Here is a 22,957-nt window from a genome sequence, read left to right as displayed (position 1 = left end):
GAAACTTACCACTGCTCCTTATAAAGGATCTGCTCTTTTTGGTCAAACCTTGGAGCCGGCCTTGGTGGAAGGGCGCGATAAAAAGAAGGTTCTTTCTTCTTCTTACAGGCGTCAGGACTGTCGCTTTACACCTTACGCGAGGCAGCTCTTTCGTGCCGAGCCAGGACCCAGCGGGTATCAATTTCAAAGACCTTCCATACAAGGGCAGTACTTCTCTTCTGACCGATTGTCCTTTCGGGACAGAGGCAGACGCCAGACAGCCTTTAAGCGACCATTCCGGGGCTCCGGATTTCGCTCCTTTAGGCGTGGTAAGTGACTCACCGGCCTCTTTTCCCATAGGCGGTCGTCTTCAACAGTTCTACCATCAATGGGACACCACTTCTACAGACGCCTGGATTCTTCGCACCATCACAACTGGCTTGACTATAGAATTCATCTCCCCTCCTCTGAGTTGTTTTCTTCAGTGCCCCCTGTTGGCTTCCCTTCAAATGAGGCATCTCATGGAGCTAGAGATCCAACATATGTTGGATATACAGGCCATCGAGCCGGTTCTGGAAGATCAGGTACGAACCGGATTTTACTCAATAGTGTTTCTGGTTCCGAAGAGCTCGGGGGGATGGAGAGGGATTCTCAATTTAAAACAGCTAAACCAGTTTGTGTTGTACCGGCGCTTCAAGATGCATTCGCTCCGGTCCATTCTGGGATGTATCCGACGAGGGGACCTCCTACAATCCATCGATATCAAGGAGGCTTATCTTCACGTACTGATACATCCCAATTACAAGCGATTCCTCAGATTTGCTTACAACGAACGGCATTATCAATACAAGGCCATGCCGTTTGGACTGTTGTCGGTGCTGAGAACCTTTACAAAAATTCTAGTGGCTTTGGCAGCCTCGTTGAGGGAACGTTCCATCTGCATCGTCTGCTACCTGGACGACATCCTGCTGCTATCGACCTCTCTCTCACAAGCTCACCGCGACAGAGTGTGTGTTATTCAGACCCTACAAACTCACGGCTTTGTCCTCAATCTGGACAAGAGCCATCTTGTTCCAACAACGTCCATTCTACATCTTGGAGCGACTATAGACTCATTGCTAGGCCTTGTCTTTCTATCCCCGGACCGTCAGTCAAGTATCAAGGACATTGTGAACCAGGTGCTGTCACAAACTTCTGTACCACTTCTTCTGCTGTCCCAACTGTTGGGGAAGTTAATCTCATGTATACACATTGTACCATGGGCACGTCACCACTCACGTCACCTACAGTGGTTTCTCCTTCCCTTCCAGGTCAGTAAGAGTCGTCCACCAAATTCCGGGTTCCACGTCAAGTAAAGCAGTCTCTCCGTTGGTGGGTCTCTCCAGCCCTGTCATCTGGGACTCTGTTTTTCGAGCCTCACAGGGTCACGGTAACTACGGACACCAGTCTTTATGGCTGGGGCGCTCACTTGGACTCAACCTTCGCTCAGGGGACCTGGTCTCCCCTAGAACGACAACACAGCATCAACTGATTAGAGCTCCGGGCGGTGCGCCTAGCGTTGATAACTTTACATCCCTAATAAGGAACAAACATGTACTCATATTGACAGACAATATGACTACAAAGGCTCATCTCAATCGACAGGGGGGCATGAGGTCCAAAGAGTTGATGGCGGAGACAGACCTACTGATGTCGTGGGCAAAACAACATCTCCATTCCATAAAGGCGGAGCATATTTCAGGCAAGTCAAACCTCCAGGCAGACTATCTGAGCAGGGATCGCCTGGATCCATTGGAGTGGCGCCTGAGCCCTCAATTGTTCCAGGAAATAGCGAACAGATTCGGCATGCCAGTAGTCGACCTCTTTGCAACGTCTCAAAACACTCATCTTCCTCGGTATTTCACTCGTTTTCCGTCTCCAGGAGCAGAAGGACACGATGCCCTCAGGGCCCAGTGGCCAGAAGGTCTACTATATGCATTTCCCCCAATTCCAGTCATTCCGGGGGTGATCAGGAAACTGCTTCTGGAACACACAGATCTTCTCTTGGTGGCACCCTATTGGCCTCGGAGGGCGTGGTTCGCCGATTTTCAAGATCTTTTAGTAGGGATGCCATGGCGGATTCCTCTCAACCAACTGTCGCTGAGCCAGGGTGCCGTTCAACACCCAGATCCAGGTTGGCTCCGTTGACCGTCTGGCGCTTGAAAGGATAATGCTACGTAAAGACAACGTTCCTTCTGAGGTTATTGCTACTATTCAAGCTGCCAGGTGGCCATCTACAGTCCACATTTACAACGCGTCCTGGAAAATTTTTGCTCAATGGGCTGCTTCTAACCTTGTGGACCTTACCTCTGCTTCTGTCTCCGACATTCTTCATTTTTTTCACTCAGGGTTTGATGAAGGCCTTGCCCCGTCTACTTTACGCCAACAGGTGGCAGCTTTAGCCACTGTGTTGTCAGGGGATAGTCACCAGCAATTGTCTCATGATTGGAGAATTCGATCCTTTCTTCAAGGAGCTGCAAATCTTAGGCCGGCTGTGATCCACTGATATCCTACCTGGGATCTCCATTTGGTATTACAAGCTCTCACATTGCCACCATTTGAGCCTCTTGGGTCAACTTCATTACGTTATCTGTCGCTGAAAGTGGCCTTCCTATTGGCAGTGACTTCGGCTCATAGAGTGTCAGAGATAGCAGCCTTTTCCATTCAACCTGATCTCTGTGTTTTCTTTCCTGACCGCGCAGTCCTTAGACTGGATCCTGCTTTTATGCCTAAAATAAATTCCATTTTTCATCGACCTCAAGAGATCGTCCTGCCAAATTTCTGCCCAGATCCACGTCATCCACTTGAAAGGACATGGCATACATTGGACGTATGTAGGGCCCTGCGACGTTACATCCGACGTACATCATCATTTTGAAAAACTGAAGCCCTCTTGGTGTCGTTTTTGCCTTCTTCAATGGGTCAAAAAGTTTCTTCTGCTACTGTGGGGAGATGGCTCAAGGCCTGTATATCCAAAGCATGTGAAGTACAAGGGGCCCTTGTTCCTGAGGGCATTTTGCCTCACTCCACTAGGAGTACAGCTACATCTGCTGCATGGGCTACCCAAGCTTCGATTGATGAAATTTGCAAGGCGGCCACCTGGTCATCCCTTTCATCATTTGCATGTCATTATAGATTAGACTCATTTGCTTCTGCTGAAGCTTCCTTCGGCAGGCATGTATTACAATCAATAATTACCCCAAGGGTTCAGGAGATGGCTGCGACTCCCTCCCAGGACTTGTAGCGTGGGCATGTCCCATTCTGTAGGATTGTCTGAGCAGCGTCAGGAAAATGGACATTGTCCTACCTTTTTATGCTCGCTGCGAAGACAATCCGGCCCACCCGTTCGCTAGCCATCCCCTGCCATAGGGGGTGTGTTTCCTTTCATTCCTCTGCAGGTGCTCGCCTTACGTGATGAAAACCGTTCCAGTCTGACTACATTGACAGCTTCGTGAAAAAGACTGACAGGAGCAACCAGAGGGCGGGACTAAGACTGCAGAGGAAAAATGATAGGCACTCAGTACATCCAATCACACTGCTAGATCCCATTCTGTAGGATTGTCTTCGCAGCGAGCATAAAAAGGACGTTCAGGTAGGACAACGTCCATTCCCCCATTGACTTTGTGTGTTAGAAGACAACTGAGAAGGTCGCAATCACATGACCCCAGGACACTGCAACCAACATAATTACATGGAGACCTGAATTTGGATCACATAATTACGTGGATGTTGTGACAATTAAAAGGAATGGTTGTAATTCACTGTTTTCAGTGCCATTGTAACATCAATTGGTGGCCAAATGAATGGTTGTAAGTCAAGGACTACCTGTAACAGTTCCACTTACCGAAGTGGCTTTCATGATGTCCCGCCAGAGGGGAGCATCATTGTCCTGCTCAGCAATCTCCAGCAGGTTGTCCAAGACTACTTGGCCAATCAGATCATGATGGGAGAAGCGGTCAAAATCATAGACACTAAAATGAAGCTTACGCTGAGATTTACATTACCACAACTTACATTAAATACCACAGCATTCAGACGATACGTTGTTAATATAGCTAAATCTGGATCTATTGTGTATAAAAAGTGTATAAAAAGATGCAGCAGATTTACAGATTTTACAGATGAAATCTTGAAAAAAAGCATACAAAAGCTTGATGGCACCTGCCGTAACGTGCCTTCCAAAAAGATAGCAGGTGCACTTTTATTCTTTAGAACCAAAATTGGATATACGCTTGATTTAATAATCTGCTTCAATGTGCCTGTAACTGTTTCAGTGTGAGATCTTTAATTAGTACTAACTTTTCACTTCTTAGAATATGGACAAGAAACACGAGACACGTGGAGAAAGCTCCATGAACTGTGATATGCTGGAGGTTCAGTTGAGGAGAACTGATTATATAGTTGGCAGATAATCATTTCTTCTTCCTTTGTTTATGAACCAGCAACATTGTTATATTACAGCTGTGTGCCTCCTATGCTACTGTGCTTTCTCTTTTTCCAAAGACCCACTAAAAACCTCTAACCCTAAGCATCTTGGAAGCTGAATGCAATGAACAAGTGAACAGCCTACTTATCCATATAGTATGTCTATGATTATATTCTGAAGCCAAAACTTATTTTTTAAAGGACTGCACCTGTTAGAATCCACCCAAAACTTTTCAAGCAGCACTGTGTTTCACAATACTATATAATAGTGTTTCACCACCTTGGCAACTTTAAGATGCCTGGAGTTCAACTCCCAGAAATCCCCAGCCAGGTGGCTGGGGGAGTTGGAGTCCAGGTATCTTGAAATTGCACAGGTTGAGAAAGACTGGTATAATGAATCAATTATGTATTTATGTGTGGGTCTCATGATGTCAGTGTTGCACTCAGGAGACCTAGACTATCATCTGGCAACTTGCATTATTTTCATTGTCTTCTACAACTTTAGTTGTAGAAGTTATTCTTGATATTTTGATTTTCAGAATGGGAATCTGGGCTAAGAGGTATTGATTGAAAAGCTCTTACCTTACTGATCAGGCAGTTTGTGCCCTCATGCTTATAATTTAAAAAGATGTGACATAAAAGAAAAAAATGGGGCAAGGAAAGAAAAACAAGAATACTCAGGCACCAATTATTAAAGTTAGACAAAGAGTATTGAATGTATGTCCTCCGTATAAACATCAACTGTACAGATTCAGCTTTAATACTTGGGCTCTCCCTCTGCATCCTTCCCTCCTCACAACTCACCTGGGAGTGGGTGCCAAGCTTGCTACTTGCTGGTGGGAGTGAGCATTGGGAATGCTGCCTTCCTTGGTACCGGTCTGACTTTCCACGGGGAGGTCAGGGGAGGTTTGGCATGGGTATGTGCAGCTAAAAAGGCATATCAGCTATCAGTATATATAGTCACTTGTTGGCCTTCATCTAATTAGCATGCTTCTATGAGAGTTATTAGTTCAGCTGCTTGTGCAGACATGTGTGAAGGGAGCCGTCTCTGAAGCAATGGTCCATCTTCTGTCACTACTGCTAATCCTGTATATCTTTTTCCATCTTTCACAAAGGATGAATCATCTGTCCAGAATGCCAGATTTCCATCTATCAATGGCTCAGTCTTTAGATCACATCTGGACCCTGTGATGCACTCTAAGATGAACACATCTAAGCAATTATGGGCTGTGTCTTCTTTGGGCCATGGCAAAAGGGTAGCAGGGTTTAAAAGTTGACATCTGGATAATTGAACATTTTCTTGCACTAATACAGTACTCACATATTGGGAAATCCTATTGGATGTTGCCCAAGCAGGCCCCCAAAAGAGTCTGAACTGCATGGGGTGTGAAAACATGGAGAGGGGCTCCAAGAATAATTTTCTGCGATTCTGCAATCAAGATAGCTGTAGCTGTGACTGCTTTTAAGCACGCAGGCCAGTGGTGAAATCTACAATTTGTTACTACCAGTTCTGTGGGCATGGCTTGGTGGGTGGGTAATGTGACTGGGTGGGCATTGCCAATTTTTTTTTTTTACTTTTAAAACCATTTTTTCTACAACCTCTTCAGCGAAGAGGTTATTAAAAAATGCTTTCAAAAAGCTCTGATGATCCCAGCTGAGTTGCCTGATCGGCAGAGACTTTTTTTCTTTTAAATGTCTCTGCTGATCAGGCAACTCAGCTTGGATTGTCAGAAGCATTTAAAAGAAAAAAAGGGTTTTTTTCTTTTAAAAGCCTTTGATGATCCCAGCTGAGCCACGCCATCATCAGAGGCTTTTTTTTTTTACTTTTAAAAGCATTTTTTTGGCTTTCGAAGAGGTTATAGAAAAAATGCTTTTAAAAGTAAAAAAAAAAGCCTCTGATGATTGTGCGTCTCAGCTGGGCAATGGGGGGGGGCAGGGATTTTTGCCGGTTCTCCGAACCACCCGCCTCCATCGCTACCTGATCTGGCGATCCGGTCTGAACCGGGAGCATTTCACCCCTGACGCAGGCCATCCTTTAACAACATTATCCAGGCCTTTTGACAAGTAGACCGGTTCTGGACTCACTTTTTGTAGCAAGACTCCCACAACCCAGTTTCTTTGTTCTGTAAGGTACAAATCAAATCCCTGGGACTGATCTGGTAGAGCCAAGCAAGCTGCTGTCAGTAAACTTTCCCTTAAGGTCTTTCAGGCTTGGGTATGTTCCCCTGTCCACTCCCAAGCTATATCCTTTTGGGTCAATTGGTACAATGGTTTGGCTATTATAGAATATAGGGGGATCCGAAGTCTGGCATATCCTGTAATACCCAAGAAGGACCTAAGTTGTTTCCCATTGGTTGGAATTGGCAGGGCCATCAGTGCTTGGAGTCTACTTTCATGTAAGCGTCGAGTTCCTTTGTCCAGCACATAACCTAAATAATTTACAGTTTGCTTAGTCCATTGGATTTTCTTTTGGGACACTGTGTATCCCTTTTTAGCCAGATGATTCAGTAACTCAATTGATTTCTCTTCCAACTGTTGTTCATTTTCAGCTGCCAATAACAAACCATCTACATATTGTAAAAGCATTGTGGGTGGGGCATCAAAGACTTTTAAATCCGCAGAAAGGGCAGCAGCAAAGGCTGTAGGGCTGTTTTTACACTGGGACCTTGGATTCCTTTGACTTCCAAGCATCTGCTCTGTTTGGCAGTTTCCATTCTCCCTGTAACACCACTATGGGGGCACTTTGAGTGGCTAGGCATGGCACAGTAGGGTCATTGAGAACATGACCTTACAGTAGGGTATAGATTGCCCTGGTGTTGACAAGAAAAGGTTGAAATCCCACCCACCCACCCCCCGCACCCCACTTGCAGCTTCACTAGAGGTTCCGGGATAAAAAATAATCCTCTGGAGCTCTGTCAGTATAGTTCTTCTTGTCTTCCCATCATCTGCTTCTGGGGAGGGCTTGGGGATGGCTGGGATCAAGGCCATTGCTGTTGGAATTGTCTATTGGGCTGAGGACTTTAGTGATGGAATGGACACTCATTCTTTCAATGTCCCATCTGTCTGCATTGGGCACATTGGTTTTTCTTCAAACTCCCAAAATGTTGGTTTGGAGAGGTTGTGACTGTAATGCCACTGCTAGAAGGGTGGCCTGCTTCTTCATCTTTTTAACTTCCTTTTCTTCCTCTTTTTCCTGTCATTGGGAGTAGACTGTGAAAGCTGTCTGAATCAGGAGTTCCAAATTTTGGGTAGTTGGGGCATCTAACCCAGTGGTGAAATCCAAATTTTTTTACTACCAGTTCTGTGGGCGTGGCTTGGTGGGCATGGTGGGCACAGCAGGGGAAGAATCCACATTCCCTCCCCACTCCTGAGGGAAGGATATTGCAAAATCTCCATTCCCAACCACTCTGGGGCCAGCCAGAGGTGGTATTTTTCGGTTCTCCGAACTACTCAAAATTTCCGCTACCGGTTCTCAAGAACCTGATAGAACCTGCTGGATTTCACCGTTGATCTAACCTTTAGAGTTTCTTCCTGATATCTGGGGCACTTTGTCTCTGATAAGTCATTTTCAGAATTATTTCATTCTGTGGGGCATCTGAGTCTAGGTCTGTAAAGCACCGAAAGCCATCTTTCAAACGGATTAAAAAGTCAGTTGGGCTTTCTTTTCGCTCTTGCATAATTTGGTGCACCCAATGAAAATTTACAATTTTTGGTACTCCTTTCTTGAGACCCTGAATAATGGCTCCTTGAGCCTCCCTCAGAACTTCCATGCCTATAGGGTCACTGGCATTAATTTCAAAGGTTGGAGACAATAGATCTGCAACCTGAGGCCAGCGTCCTAATGGAGGATTGTTAATGGTTGCCCATTTGGCTTTATAATGTTTTTCTGCAGCCTCCAAAACTTGCCGCTTGTCTTCTGGCCCCAAGAAGGCAGCAAGCAAAGTATGCAGGTTGGGCACTGTTTCTGGATTATAGGGAGGTGGAAATTCTTTCTCTGGCTGATCTTCAAAAATCTCTTCCAGCACAGAAGAAGATTTTTCTTCTTCCAGCACCTTCTGAACAGAACAGACTTTGGATAGCAAAAGTTTGGCAGGTTTAAGATCACATTGTTTCAAGATATCTTGTCTTAGTGCCAAATTAAGGAAGAAACCCACATATAATTCTTCCTCTAATTTTCCTTGACCCTAACCCTTTTTGTATTTTGGACTGGGACCTGAATTCCCCCAGAATATTCAACAAACACGCTTCATCTGTCATTTCGGAAGTCAACAGCCGTTCCCCTCTCGGGGAAATGAAAACACAGATCATTCCTCCAGTCCCATTTTGGAGTAAACCTCTAACAGCAATTTCTCCGTCTCATTTTTCCATTCATGCAACACTCCCCACTCCCCCCTAATAAAATTATACTCACCACTATCACCATCAAGTTGTTCTTCCCTTTTCCCATCAGTGTCTCAATTAGCCAAGGTTTTCTTCTTCTCATAGCAGAGTCCCCAGTCCTTGGTGGGAACAAAGTCACCAGGGGCAAGGGCCCTGGGAGCACTCTTGACATTGAGATCTTCCAAGTCCAGTTTCTTCTGGGAGATAATAAGAAGGGTCTCTGTCTGTCCAAAGATGACGATGGCTCCTGGGGCTCAATGGGAGTCGCCCCAAGGGAACGTTGCTCTTGAGTTGTGACGCCCCATGTTTAGGCACCAGAAAAATATGTAAGGTTTTTGAGTGCAGCTCAGAATCTGATAAATCCAATGAAACTCTTATAATCAGATTTATTTTTCAGATCAGAAAGCAAAACTGGGCAACTTTTTATCTCCCACCTTAAACAGAGTAGGCAGAGAGAAAAGCAGGCATGCACCCTAACTAAAACTTTTTTCTTTTTCTAGTCTACACATATTGCCCCCATGGATTGTAATTGCTATAGAAACATTATTTCATATCCATGGTTCGTGCAAACTTCATGATTTTCTCAGTGCTCTGCAAACAAAGGACCTTAGAAGGGGAAAAGAATACATTTTCTGGCATATAGCCCAGAGCTTTGTTAAGGGGTGCTATCTCATATTAGTTTGATGAGAATACACATTTTAAGTTACAAGCAAGGCAATTTGGCAATTTGGAGGCTTTATCTTTGCAGTTGGCACATTAGGTTACAATGGAGCTTCTCTCAGTAGGGAATCAAAAGTTGAGATAGGTACACTCTATGCATGCTCTAATCCTTTCAGTTTCCCAGAGAGGGGAATGGCTGTTGACTTCCGAAGTGACAGATGAAGTGTGTTTGTTGAATATTCTGGGGGAATTCAGGTCCCAGTCCGATATACAAGGAGGGAAAGAACCTAGCCTCCTTTCCTTTCCGGAAACTCCTTTCCTTTCGGGAAACTCCTTAAGGACAATTGGAAATAGGCAAATTATAGGAATTGTTGGTCTGGCCACCTTAGGAAAAATGTGTACTCCTTTAGAATGTGTTTTTAGTAACTGGAAAGCATTGAAACCCCAGGTGAGTATTAAGATAAGCTTTAGTAAAAACAAGCTCCAAACCTTTTGCAACACCATCTGGCTCACATACATTCTTAGTCCACAATCCCTCCCATGGTCAAAAGAAGGTTCAGTGAATATAGAAGAGATTAAAGCCTTGACTGACTATCTCAATACTTAAGGAAAATTAGAGAAAAAATTATATGCGAATTTCTTCCTTAATTTGGCACTAAGACATCTTGAAACAATGTCATCTTAAACCTGCCATCCGAAGTCTGTTCTGTTCGGAAGGCGATGGAAGAAGAAAAATCTGTGCTGGAAGAGATTTTTGAAGATCAATAGGAGGAAGAATTTCTTTAATTTCTCTCCGCTGCTGCTCTTGCTTGGAGAATGTCTTTTGCAGCAGAGCAAGTCTCGGGCACTCAGGGAGACGCTCCACATGTTCTCCCGAGACAATGGCCCAACCCGGCTACTTCTCTCCGATTCAGCGGAGAGAAGTACCTTACCTTATTGTGGATGGGACAATAAGGTAAGAACCTTACCCAAACTGCTTCAGCCCACCTGCGCCCATGCTGCCCCCCCTCTTCCCCCCCTCGCTGCCACTCCCATGGCCCTTTGGCCGAACATGGCAGGTCGCAGGCCAGATAAATTGCTTCGGCCTGGGTGTAGTTTGAGGCCAGGGCAAGGTTCTCTAAGCGAGCATGGGCAGCGAGCATAGATTTCCTGGGGGGAATGCATTAAACAGCCCCAGGAGTGAGATGTAAGTAAAACAGCAACTTACCTAACTAGGGAGTGGCGAAGGCAAGGAAGCCGGAAAGCAGCTGGGCTGTGGGCGCCCTGTGGTCTAGGCTAGGGCCTAGGTGAGCTGTGACAATTGGGGAGCCAGGAAAGTGAGCGAAGGAACCAACTGGCCACATGGGAAGGTAGGCAAGCTGGTTGCCCACAGACACTGCATGGTCAACGCAAACGAGGAGCCAAAGAAGTAACTGCCAAGGAGACGTGACTGGGTGGGGCAGGGTGAACGGGTGCTAGCAGGTGGGCGGGGTGGGCGAGTGGAGCGAGTGGGCAGGTGGGAGAGGGGCCAGCCAGTGGTGGGATTTGCCAGTTGTCTGAACTGCTCAAAATTTTCACTGCCAGTTTGCCCGAACCGGTCCTAACCGGCTGAATCCCACCTCTGCTCCAGGCCCTAGGGCAGAGGTCTTCAAACTTGACAGCTTTAAGACTTGTGGACTTCAACTCCCAGAATTCTGGCTGGCTGGAGAATTCTGGGAGTTGAAGTCCACAAGTCTTAAAGCTGCCAAGTTTGAAGACCTCTGCCCTAGGGTCAAGATGTTGACAAAGCTGGCATGGTTATTTATTCATTCATTCATTCGTTTGTTTGTTCGTTTGTTTAAATATTACTGTTTAAATAAACCACCATCCAACACACAAACACATATGAATAATATGTGGACAATATAATACAGGGGATAAAATATTAAATTAAGATAAAACCATAATGAAATCACCATAATATGGAGCCATACAATTGCAATGGGCTCAATATTATCATTTGTTATCTAAGGAAGCTAACCATCTGACTGCTTCTAGTGTGGCTGTGAAGAGATCATTTCTTTTGATGAGCTGCATGAATTATGGGGAAGATGATAAGTAAACTGCCTTATTAAAATCCACAAGCAGTGCAAACTCCTTTAATAGCTGTTTAAAGACAGTCACTAAAGAAAGCTAAACTTAGAGTTCCAACTTCTTACTACTATCTTGTAATTTGAGCCTTGAACCGGTCTTACAGAAACCACCTGTCCCCTTGCAGGTAAAATTATCTCTGCTTTCTAACATGTATCTTTCTCTCTGAAGCATGGGGAGAGTTTGTGCAGACATGGGATATATGAACCTGCCTTCTATTTTGGATGAGGATTGTCCACTCAGACCAATAGAAGTTCTCCAAGACCTCAGGCAGAAAAATGACTTTCCCTTTACCTGCTATTTAATCTTTTTTTTTTTAATTTTTAAAAATAGTTTTTATTGAATATAAATATTAAAAAAGACATACGTAACATATACACAACAAACATTTATACAACATATACACAAAAAGAGTATAATTTCTTCTTTGTCCGAGGGAGACCACTGTTCCTCAGATAGCCGGATGTGAGTCCCTCTTTGTGAAGTGGGGCCGTGGGGTGCAGATGGGTTTGCTGACTGCGTACCTGGCTCCCTGCCACGTGGCAGCGACCCTGCCCGAGCTACTCGACGTCATTGCCGGGGTGGCGGTTGACACCCCCAGACTTATTGTCATGGGGGATTTCAACCTTCCGTCTGCGGGTGAGGCGTCAGAGGCGGCTCGGGAGTTCATGGCTTCCATGACGGCCATGGACCTGACCCAGTTAGTTCAACGCCCGACTCACATAGGGGGACACACTCTGGACCTGATTTTTGTCTCTGGTCAGTGGTTGAATGATCTTGGTAGAGGGGACCTAGACATCAAACCCTTGTCATGGACAGATCATTCGCTCCTTCACTTGGACTTTCCTACCGCTTTCCCCCACCGCAGGGAGACGGAACCGACCAAATGGTTCCGTCCCAGGCGCCTGATGGACCCCGAAAGGTTCCTGACGGAGCTTGGGCCGTTTCCTGAGACTCTGGCACACGACTCGACTGAAGAGCTGGTGGCCGCCTGGGAGAGTGCGGCCACCGGAGCTTTGGACCGCGTCGTGCCTTTGCGGCCTCTGACCCGATGCCGATCTCAATTGGCTCCTTGGTTCTCTGAGGAGCTGAGAGAGATGAAGCGTCGGAAAAGACGCCTAGAGAGCATTTGGAGGACTAGTCAATCTGATTCCGACCGGACACAGGCGAGGTCTTATATCAAGACCTACCTAGTGGCGATAAAAGCGGCGAAATCTAACCATTTTTCCGCTCTTATCGCATCTGCAGAGAACCGCCCAGCCGCCCTGTTTAGGGTGACCCACTCCCTTCTTCGGGGGGGAGTGCGGGAAGATCCCTTGCAAGGCCGCGCTGAGGATTTTGTGCAATTCCTGCATGATAAAGTAGCTCGGATTCGGGATGGCTTGGACTCCGATTGGATGAGTCCAGGGGAGGAGACAGGGGCAGGCCTTGAGAATATTATCTGGGAGGAGTTTGATCCTGTGGCTCCCGAAGATGTGGACAGGGTTCTGGGTAGGATTAGTGCCGCCACATGTTTATTGGACCCGTGTCCCTCCTGGTTGGTACTGGCCTCCCGGGAGGTTACACGAGGCTGGCTCCAGGGGATTATAACTGCTTCTCTGAGTGAGGGTGCCTTTCCCGCCGCCTTGAAAGAGGCGGTGGTGAGGCCCCTCCTCAAGAAGCCTTCCCTGGACCCGGCTGAATTAGTTAACTACCGTCCGGTCTCCAACCTTCGTTTTGTGGCGAAGGTTGTTGAGAGTGTGGTGGCACGACAACTGCCCGGGCACCTGGATGAAGCTATCTATCTAGACCCGTGCCAGTCGGGCTTCAGGCAGGGGCACAGCACAGAAACGGCATTGGTCGCGTTGGTGGATGATCTCTGGAGGGCTCGGGACAGGGGTTGCTCCTCTGTCCTAGTCCTATTAGATCTCTCAGCGGCTTTTGATACCATCGACCATGGTATCATGCTGCGGCGGTTAAGAGGGTTAGGAATAGGGGGCACCGTTCTGCGGTGGTTCTCCTCCTTCCTCTCCGACCGCTCGCAGTTCGTGTTGGCAGGGGGGCAGAGGTCGACCTCGAGGCATCTCGCATGGGGAGTGCCACAAGGGTCGGTCCTCTCGCCCCTTCTGTTCAACATTTATGTGAAGCCACTGGGTGAGATCATCCGTGGTTTTGGGGTGAAGTGTCATCTGTACGCTGATGATACTCAGCTGTACATCTCCACCCCAGACCACCCCAACGATGCCCTTGATGTGATGTCTCGCTGCCTGGCGGCCGTGCGGGTCTGGATGGGGAGGAACAGGCTCAGACTCAACCCGTCCAAGACCGAGTGGCTGTGGCTGCCGGCGTCCCGATATAGTCAGCAGGTGCCATCGCTGACTATTGGGGGTGAATCTTTGCCCCCCACAGAGAGGGCTCGCAATCTGGGTGTCCTCCTGGACGCACGGCTGTCTTTAGAAGAGCATATGACGGCCGTGGCCAGGGGGGCCTTTTATCAGGTTCGCCTGATCCGCCAGTTGCAGCCCTTTCTGGACCGGGATGCCTTGCGCACGGTCACTCATGCCCTTGTCACCTCCCGGCTGGACTATTGTAATGCTCTCTACATGGGGCTCCCCTTGAAGAGCACTCGGAGGCTCCAACTGGTCCAGAATGCGGCCGCGCAGGTGGTTATGGGCGCAACTCGTGCCCGCGTGACACCCCTCCTGCGCGAGCTTCACTGGCTCCCAGTGGTCTTCCGGGTGCGATTCAAGGTGTTGGTTACCACCTTTAAAGCGCTCCATGGCATAGGACCCGGGTACCTTCGAGACCGTCTTCTGCCACCAATAGCCTCCCACCGACCAGTCCGCTCCCACAGAGAGGGTCTCCTCAGGGTGCCATCAGCCAAGTTATGTCGGCTGGCGACACCCAGGGGGAGGGCCTTTTCTGTGGGAGCCCCAGCCCTGTGGAATGAACTGCCCCCGGAAATACGCAAGATCTCCGACCTCCGAGTGTTTCGTTGCGCACTGAAGACCCTGTTGTTCCGCCAGGCAGGGCTATCAACTTAATAATTTTAATTGGGGTATTTTAGATGTTTGGGGTTTTAAATCGGCCAAATCTATGTAATTATTTTAATTTTTAATTATTGTTGTGTGTTGTGTTTTTAAATTGGCTGTACACCGCCCTGAGTCCTTCGGGAGAAGGGCGGTATAGAAATAAAATTATTTATTAATTATTTATTTATTTAAGCATTTTTTCAGTGACATTCTACAATTCTACTTATGATATATTCCTTCACCTCTCCTTAATCTAATAACATTTTTTATTATATATATATATATATTTAAATCGGTAATATTTCCCCCTATATTTTTTGTATATTTCTGATTTTTAACCAATTATACCAATTATTCCATATTTTATAATAATCTGATTCTTCTCTTTCTTGTAATTCTTTGGTTAACCTATCCATTTCAGCGCATTCTAAAATTTTTCCTATTACTTCTGTTTCACTTGGTATTTTTTCTTGCTTCCAATTTTTTGCGTAAGTTATTCTTGCGGCAGTTAATATGTGAATTGTGAGATATTTGATATCCTTAGGGTATGATTTGTTAAAGATTCCTAATAGAAATGTTTCTGGTTCTTTTTCAATCTGTGTTTTTGTTATTTGTTCAAACCATTTTTTGATATTAGACCAAAATTTATTTGCTACCGGGCAAGTCCACCATAAATGATAGATCTTTTAATAGGAAATGCCAGTAGGTGGAAACTGAGACCACCAGTGCGCAAAGCAGGGGCTCTGCAATGGATTACTTGGTCCTTCCTATTGCTGTGGTTGTTCTTGAGCGTACAGTTCACAGAGGATAACCACAGTACAAAGAGACTTGCTGTTGGGAATGTTCATTTAGAACCTGGGGCAGGCTTCTACCTTCCAAAGAATTGGAGAGAGTTTGGCAGTCAAGGAGAGAAGACTCTTTTCCCCTTCCCTTCCTTTCTTTTCACTGAGCTACTAAACTGTTAATAAGACTTAATCCATGGCCATTCCATTAATTTCCTTGTCTCTGTGGGAAACCCAGATGCTTGGCGCTCTCAGGCCTGCAAGAGACAGAAAGCATTACACGATTTTGTTCAGTAAGCATGTGGGAACGTGTAAGAGGTGCAGAGTGGTCTGGATTTCTCTGACCTTCTGGGCTTTCTCCATCTCATTTGGAGACATATCACGTCTCTTCAGTGTACCTACTTACTATCCTCTGGATGTTTTCTCCTTTGCTGAATGCTTCCTCCTGTCTGTCACCTTCCCTTACCAGCTCTTTTCCAGCCCCCTTGCAAGAGGGTGAGATCATATTCCTTAGCTCTATATTTAAGCATTCTTCATGGGTTAAGTCAAATGTCACTCCTCCCAGTACAGTCCAAAAAACCTCCCTCTCTCCCTCCCTCACAATCCAAATCCCCTTTTTCCTCACCGAAGATTTGAAGTGAAATTTAGCGTTGCCCAACTGATTTTCTGGAATGTTCTTTGGACAAAGAATAGATGTGAGATGGTACGACCCTCTCCATCCCTGCCAGCTGCAACAGGCTCTAGCACTTTTACATGCATTGTACAGCGTGAAGAAATAGCTTTTCCTGCATCTAGTTTGAATATTACTTTGACTTCTTAAACTATTAACTGGCGCAGCCTAGCAGACAGTGCAGGCATTACAGAGCAGGGATGGCCTCCCTCAACCGAATGTTGAAGCTCTGCAAATAATCACTTCCGATCTTCCTAGCAGCCTGCTTGGTGAGAAAGGGGTGGGGGTGAGGGAGAAGACAGAAAAAGAAGGAAAACAGGCAGGCAGGCAGGCAGACAGACAGACAGGGGTGGCAGCGGCTTCATTTACAACAGATATACAGAGATTCCCCTGCCTAACCAAAATGTATAGGGGTGAATAGCAAATAAATTTCAAGCTATTCATACGCCTAATACACTCTAATGCACAATTAGAAATGTAAACCAATACAAGACTTTAAAAAACTATCTATACTACATATATTTTAAATATGTTTTTGAAAAATAAAGATATTCCCTTTACTGCCCCTGCCCACTCAATTCTTTCATTCCTATTCTTTCACTTAGCGATTTTAAGTGTACTAAATAACCTTATGTCCGGGCTGGGCTGTTTCTATAATAATGTGTCTCTTTGTCTATCACTTCCTCTGCAGAAAAGCCAGGCCCAGCACACAATGTTTTGGTGAAGGAGGTATGGGGCTTTAATGCCTTAGTAGAATGGGAGCCTCCCAAGGATGATGGGAACTCAGAGATCACTGGCTACTCCATCCAAAAAGCTGACAAGAAGACAATGGTAAGGTCAATTTTCTTTATAGCTCCCTTTGCTAATCTATGAACATGTTTGGTTTTTTCTGGCCCTTACTGGGAAAGTGTTAACTATGTGGTTGACGTGATGGCACATAATCAAGCAATCAATTTCTTGCAAGAAGTAATTAGAATGGATTTGGGTTTTAACAATCATATTGTGTATCTCCTTAGTCAGCTACACTGACTACTGGTCTCTTTCCAGATCCAAATCAAAGTGCAAGTGGTTTTTGTGACTTAAAACCAGGGTCCATATGTTTCTACTCATAAATTAAGAGCCTCAGTGGAGAATCTTCTTTAAGCTCCTTACTACCAAAAATGAGATGAATGAATAGAATGAACAGAAGACAAGATCTATCCAGACTGCTGACCATTTCACACTCACACTCTCTCTCATGCACACACCTCAACAAATGATGACATAATGTCACGTGAACACATTATAAAAGAGAGGCATCCATAGATAGATAGATTCTTAGCACATCCTCAGTTAACATTCATTTAAGCATATATGGGCTGCAGTAGGCTTACTGCTGAGATTATCAGAGAAAGTACGTATCCACTATCACTGCAGGAGTTCCACTTGCCAGAATAATTCACTGTCAAAATCCAATTCAGTTACAGCTAGACGATCAGGCAATAATTCCAAGACTGCTGTGGGAGCAGTATCAAAAGATCTGAAATACGTGATTTGGGGATTTAGAGTAATTGCTGCTTTCTGCCCAGAATGATATCTTAAGAAAGAGTGTCCTTTTCAGACATGGTGTGTCAACTCATGCCATTGATTTATTTTAGGCACTGTGTTATGGATCCTAGGAAGGGTTCTGAGTAAGAGGATATGATACAATAAATTTCTCTACTGGGATAATCTATGGACAGAAAAAGAGATTCACTTTTGGAACCTTCCTTTTTTGAATAAGGAAACATCAGATACACTTGTCATTCTATCAATGTTGCTTTGAGGACAAAAAAATTAGGTCTATGGGGGCAGATGAAAAGAAGCTTTGAGTTGTATGGATTACAAGCTTTTTGAGAACTACCTCTTTCCCTATCCATTATCTTTATGTGTATGTTGTTGCATATGACAGCTTTTGATGGTGTAGGCCAACATGCTCTGTTAGTTTGTAGTGCTGTGCATAATTGAGTACCTGGACAGCAATGATGCTCTCCATTTAAATGGATATTTAATATCTCATTCAAAATACAATACACCAATGCTGCTGGATTTGAGGGCCATCCTGAAATTTCTGCTATGGAAGATCAGGGTATCATCCTCCTCCTCCTCTCTAGACAGCACATTGTTGTATAGCATCATATCAAAACCAGCCAATTGGGATTAGGTCATAAGTAGCAAATGTATGAAATCTGTGTAAAATCTTCACTACTTCATATGGCAATACGTTAATGAGCCTAAATGCAGTGATCAATAAGACATTTCTATGTTTAGTTCCAAACCTATCTTATTCCTTAGCTCCCTGTCATCCTTTTTCTCTCTGTCCCTGATCTTACCCTCAGGAATGGTTCACTGTATATGAACATAACCACTTTACCCGTTGCACAGTGTCTGATCTCATCATGGGCAATGAATACTACTTCCGGGTCTACAGCGAGAATATCTGTGGACTGAGTGAGCAACCTGGGGTCTCCAAAAACACTGCAAACATTCCGAAAACCGGTAAGCTCATGTATAGCTAGATGGCTTGAAAAAATAGTGGGGCCAAAGAAATTTAGCAGAGGGGATTGACTTTTATCCCAAATTCAGGAAGAGCAGATATATCCTCTCTTTCAAACATTGAATTATTCAGTTAACTTTTACGCAGCCATTATTTTTGCACCCCAGACATCTAAAAACCCAATTCTTATTAATACATTATTTATGTCCATCACAACACACTACAGTCTCTGGATATACTGGTCCGGTGACCAGGTGTTCTTCCAGTTGAAAAACAGGGGCATGGAAAAATGGCATTGAGCCAGCAGTCCACCTGCCACCTTTACTCATTCTGTGCTTGATTTGTGGTGATTTAAAAAGAGATCATGAATCAGTCACTGTGAAAGGAAAGCTGCAAAGTTGCCCTTCACTTAGCATAAGTAGCTTATTGAAAAGGAGTGGCAGTCACAACCCTAACCCTCAAAGGGATGGGAGAAAGCCAAGGAGCAGGGCAAGCTGAAAGTTTCTGTCAATGGGGAACCATCTGCCTGCAAACTCCATCACTACTGCTAGAAAACTGTCTTCACAGAAAATCTTCCTACATGTTTGAATCAGTTATTAATGGGCTCAGCTGTCAAAGGATGATAAGAGCATGAGTACGGGGGGGGGGAGTATAGTGCCAACTTTAAGAAAAGGGAATGCTTGGGTAAGAGAGGAAGAAGCTAAATAGTAACTCAAAGGAGAGATGGTTTAAAAATCCTGCATGTTTGCAGAATAGGTTAATATTCTTGGGTCAGGAAAAACATTTTAAAAAATTAAATCACACTTGACAAAGAAATTCATCCTGAGGATGAAATACTAATATGTACTTTAAGATATCAGTTATAGGAATATTTGTGTAGATTTTTCTTAAAATCACATGTCACTGCTAAAATAGGGTGCATCAGATTTATGTGAAAGAACAAAATCAGCAGAGGTGATCTAGGAATGGTTCTTATGTACATCTGATCAAGTCCAATCCCATTCAAAGAGATACCGAGAAAATTTGAGGATAAGATTGGAGCTTGAATATACTGAATCCACATATCAAAACCTTTAATTTGACTTTTATACAGTTTTCAAATCAAAATAGTTTGTTCTGGAATTATAAAATTTTATGATACAATGTATGGCCCTGGGTTAAAATAGAGTGTGACGGTGAAGATATTTGATTTGGATTGTTTTCTATTTTATCCCACTTGTTTGCATTCCCAGCCCAAGATAATCTGGATGAAGAACAAAGTGGATCTCAGTGGGGACCCCAAATTTCTGCAGAAAAACAACCAAGGAGTGTTGACCCTCAATATCCGTAAACCAAGTCCTTTTGACAGCGCCACCTACACCTGCAAGGCCATCAATGAACTGGGCGAGGCCATAGTAGAGTGCAGGCTGGACGTTAAAGGTGATTTGGAATGAAATCATGACATGGCCTGAAAATGCATCAATGTCACTTGTCAAAGATGCAAAGCAGCGGCTGCAGCTAAGCCACTAACGTTTCCCAATATTGGCTCACATTCTCTAGAATTGCCATTCTTTGCTAACTCACTTTTACTGAGCATGTCACTCTTCTTATCACATTTCTGGATTTTGTAATTGTTGCCTGGAATTTCTTTGTACCTGGTTTTTTTTTTTTAATTTTTACAAGAATAAGCTTTTGCTGCACCAACCCCAGCTTTGTTCAGCATGAAGAAGTAGAGCATTATTACATCTTTTGCAGGTGATTGGACCATTAATTAAGGCAGTCTTGACTGTTGCTTCTGTGGCTTTTGCTTCTCATTCAAGGCTTATGGGCATTAGTCATGGATAGAGTTTTGAATCAGTTTCTTTGCTTGTATGTGTGTGTGTTAATTACAGGCTTACTTTCTCTTCTCGTTTTTCTTTTATAGCAAAGTAGCTCTTTAACCAGAAAGGAAAGGAAATAAATAATGCAAGGAAATACATTATAGCCAGCTCTTGCTGCTAAGCGCAGAACAGAAGCTGATTAATAATTCATTACTAAAACTTCAGACATGCTCACAGAGAGAATTACCCCAGTTCGGTCTTGAATCTTTAGATAGTGAAGAATCTTTTCCCTTGTATTCTCCCTTGTGCACTTTTTTATGTCTTTTAAAAGGATCCCCTGGGAACACAATGCACCACAGACAGATAGGGACAAGGAGTCAACAGCCTGGGCAGGATCTACATTACTACCCCTTGCTTTTGGGAGGCATGATGGCTGCATCGCTTCTGAAGGCATGTTTTGCCCAAGTAGATACGTGACTAATAGAAGAATGCAATACTTCCTGGTTTGACCACCTGGTTATTGGCGATACCTCATAACTGTGAGAGAAGAAAGAGACATTTTTAGCAATCAGTAACACACTAATTGTAGATTCCATTTGCTGACATACTCTTAGTTTTAGTCCTGTTTTCAACTTGTAAACATGCAAAGAGTTGATCATTTGTTTTTTGGGCTCCTGCACATTTGATGCAGTTAGGGCAAAAAAAGGAGATATAAATCACTTTTTGCTTACCAGTCTCCTGAGGGAAGCAGAAATCATGGCTATCTCTACCTCCCTTTTGGTTCCTTCTTTAGGCAATTTCACAATGGGAATCTATTCAGTTTGAATCTAGTCAATTGCACAATGCTTCCCCTGCTCCCAATGCTGACTCAAATTCTTGAGATTCTTGAGATTCTGCTTATGCTGCACAAGCAGCAGGTATGTTTGTATCCTAAAAATGAAACACTGAAGCTATTTGGCAGCTGGCAAAAGTGGCAAAGGCGGCAAGATCTGTTGTAAAAGGAATTGAGCAAAATAGATTTCTGAAGGAAAAATCATCATTTACATCACACATTGTGCCCATATAAATCCACATCCTATTATTTTAAAACTAAACCATATAATTTAACCATCAATTAACCATCAATTATTTTAAAACTAAACCATCAATTGAGGCTTGCAGAAACCAAGAGCATTCATATTAATCTGTCTATCACTCTACTATCTTCTCCATTGCCAGTTATTCCCAATGCTTTTAAAAACTTTTGTGCTACCGAATATACAGGTAGTCCTCAATGTTTATTGTTAAGTGAGACATTTGTTAAGTGAATTTTGCTCCATTTTACAACCTTCCTTGCCATAATTGTTAAGTGAATCACTGCAGTTGATAATTAGTAACCTGGTTGTTAAGTGAATCTCTTTCCTTGTTGACTTTGTCAGGTTACAATTGATGATCACATGACCTTAGGACCCAGCAACAGTCATGCCAAGCATCTGAATTTTGATCACACAATAATGGGGGTGTTTCAAAGCTCATAACATTGAAAAACAGTCATATCACTTTTTTCAGGCCATAGTAACTTTGAACGGTCACTAAATGAACTGTTGTAAGTCGAGGACTACCTATAGTTTTCTCATTCCGCTTTCAATGTTTATGGGTTAAACAAATCCTCTTCTTTCATAAAAAACAGGAGTGGCTAGATTATTGGCCTGCTGTCCTCACTTGTTTGTGCATTTGTTCCCATGTATTCGTGTTCATTTCTCTGGCAGTTTACATTCCTTCTAAAAGGCTGCTAATGGGATGGCTGCAAAAAGGATTGATTTTTGAAATTATAGTATTAGCAAATGTACTGAGAAGCCCAAAAGGCCTACTGTTTCCCTTGTGCCAGATAAAGTGTGTGCTTTTAACTCCAATAGTGCCTAAGTGTTATGTAGTAATGAACCAAGTGAGAGTTCCATGCTGGTATGGCACCTCTGAAAGGTGTGGCATTCAAACTATCTTGGCAATTTAATACAAAAAAAAAAAAATGAATTGAAAACAAATTGAAATCAATGCCTCCAAACACAAGAGGAGCTTGCTAGAATATAAATTGCATCTGCTGCTGAAATGAGAAAGGGAAGAAGGAAAACAGCAGATGGCAGCAGCTGACTTATTCTGACTGTTCAGAAACTGGGTAGGGTTAAGCCTCCATAATACTTACTTTTAAGGGAGACCTTTCAGAGCAATAGGCTCTTAGAAAGTTGAAAGAAATCCAGAGGTTGTAACTAGCAAACTATTTCTATACTACTGGCAAGAAAACTACACTGATTTAAATTACAACAAGCTAAATACTGATTGAATGTTAGAAAAAGCTTTCCAAGAGGGGGACAGTTGGATACTGAAACTGATCACTCAGAGAACTAGTCCCCTTTGACTAGCTGAGTTCAAGTAGAAGATAAATAGCTATTAATTTGAGATGCTTTAATTTACATTTCTAAAAGGCTGAATTTGATAATTCTAATTGGGGCCTTTCTAACTCTGTGATTCTATGGACATGTTCTTCTGTCACTCATGAGCCAAGTTAAATTTCAGGCAGACTTTACTTTCAAACAGTAAGGAGGAACTTGAGA

The 22,957-nt window shown here is 44.0% G+C and overlaps 1 protein-coding gene across 4 annotated transcripts in view; it reads left to right on the top strand.

Moving 5' to 3' along the window:
• LOC148114061 (myosin-binding protein C, fast-type-like) overlaps positions 1–22,957 on the top strand; it is a 38,667-nt gene that overhangs the window by 13,720 nt on the left and 1,990 nt on the right. The window contains exons 1-4 of one of the 4 annotated variants that reach the window (XM_087891973.1): positions 1,464–5,699; positions 16,747–16,886; positions 18,413–18,572; positions 19,809–19,989. In XM_087891973.1, the coding sequence (XP_087748099.1) occupies positions 5,666–5,699; positions 16,747–16,886; positions 18,413–18,572; positions 19,809–19,900 (426 nt within the window). In that variant the 5' untranslated portion in view covers positions 1,464–5,665 and the 3' untranslated portion in view covers positions 19,901–19,989. Of the gene's footprint in view, positions 1–1,463; positions 5,700–15,099; positions 16,325–16,746; positions 16,887–18,412; positions 18,573–19,802; positions 19,990–22,957 lie in introns of those variants that run through there. The other 3 variants (XM_087891972.1, XR_015733748.1, XR_015733747.1) reach the window with 3 other exon arrangements.

The sequence above is a fragment of the Pantherophis guttatus genome, chromosome 4 (genome assembly GCF_059756535.1).
Source record: "Pantherophis guttatus breed Tessera chromosome 4, ASM5975653v1, whole genome shotgun sequence".
NCBI classification, from domain to species: domain Eukaryota; kingdom Metazoa; phylum Chordata; class Lepidosauria; order Squamata; family Colubridae; genus Pantherophis; species Pantherophis guttatus.
Note: the sequence above shows the minus strand (reverse complement) of the source record. Positions and strands in the feature narration are given on the sequence as shown.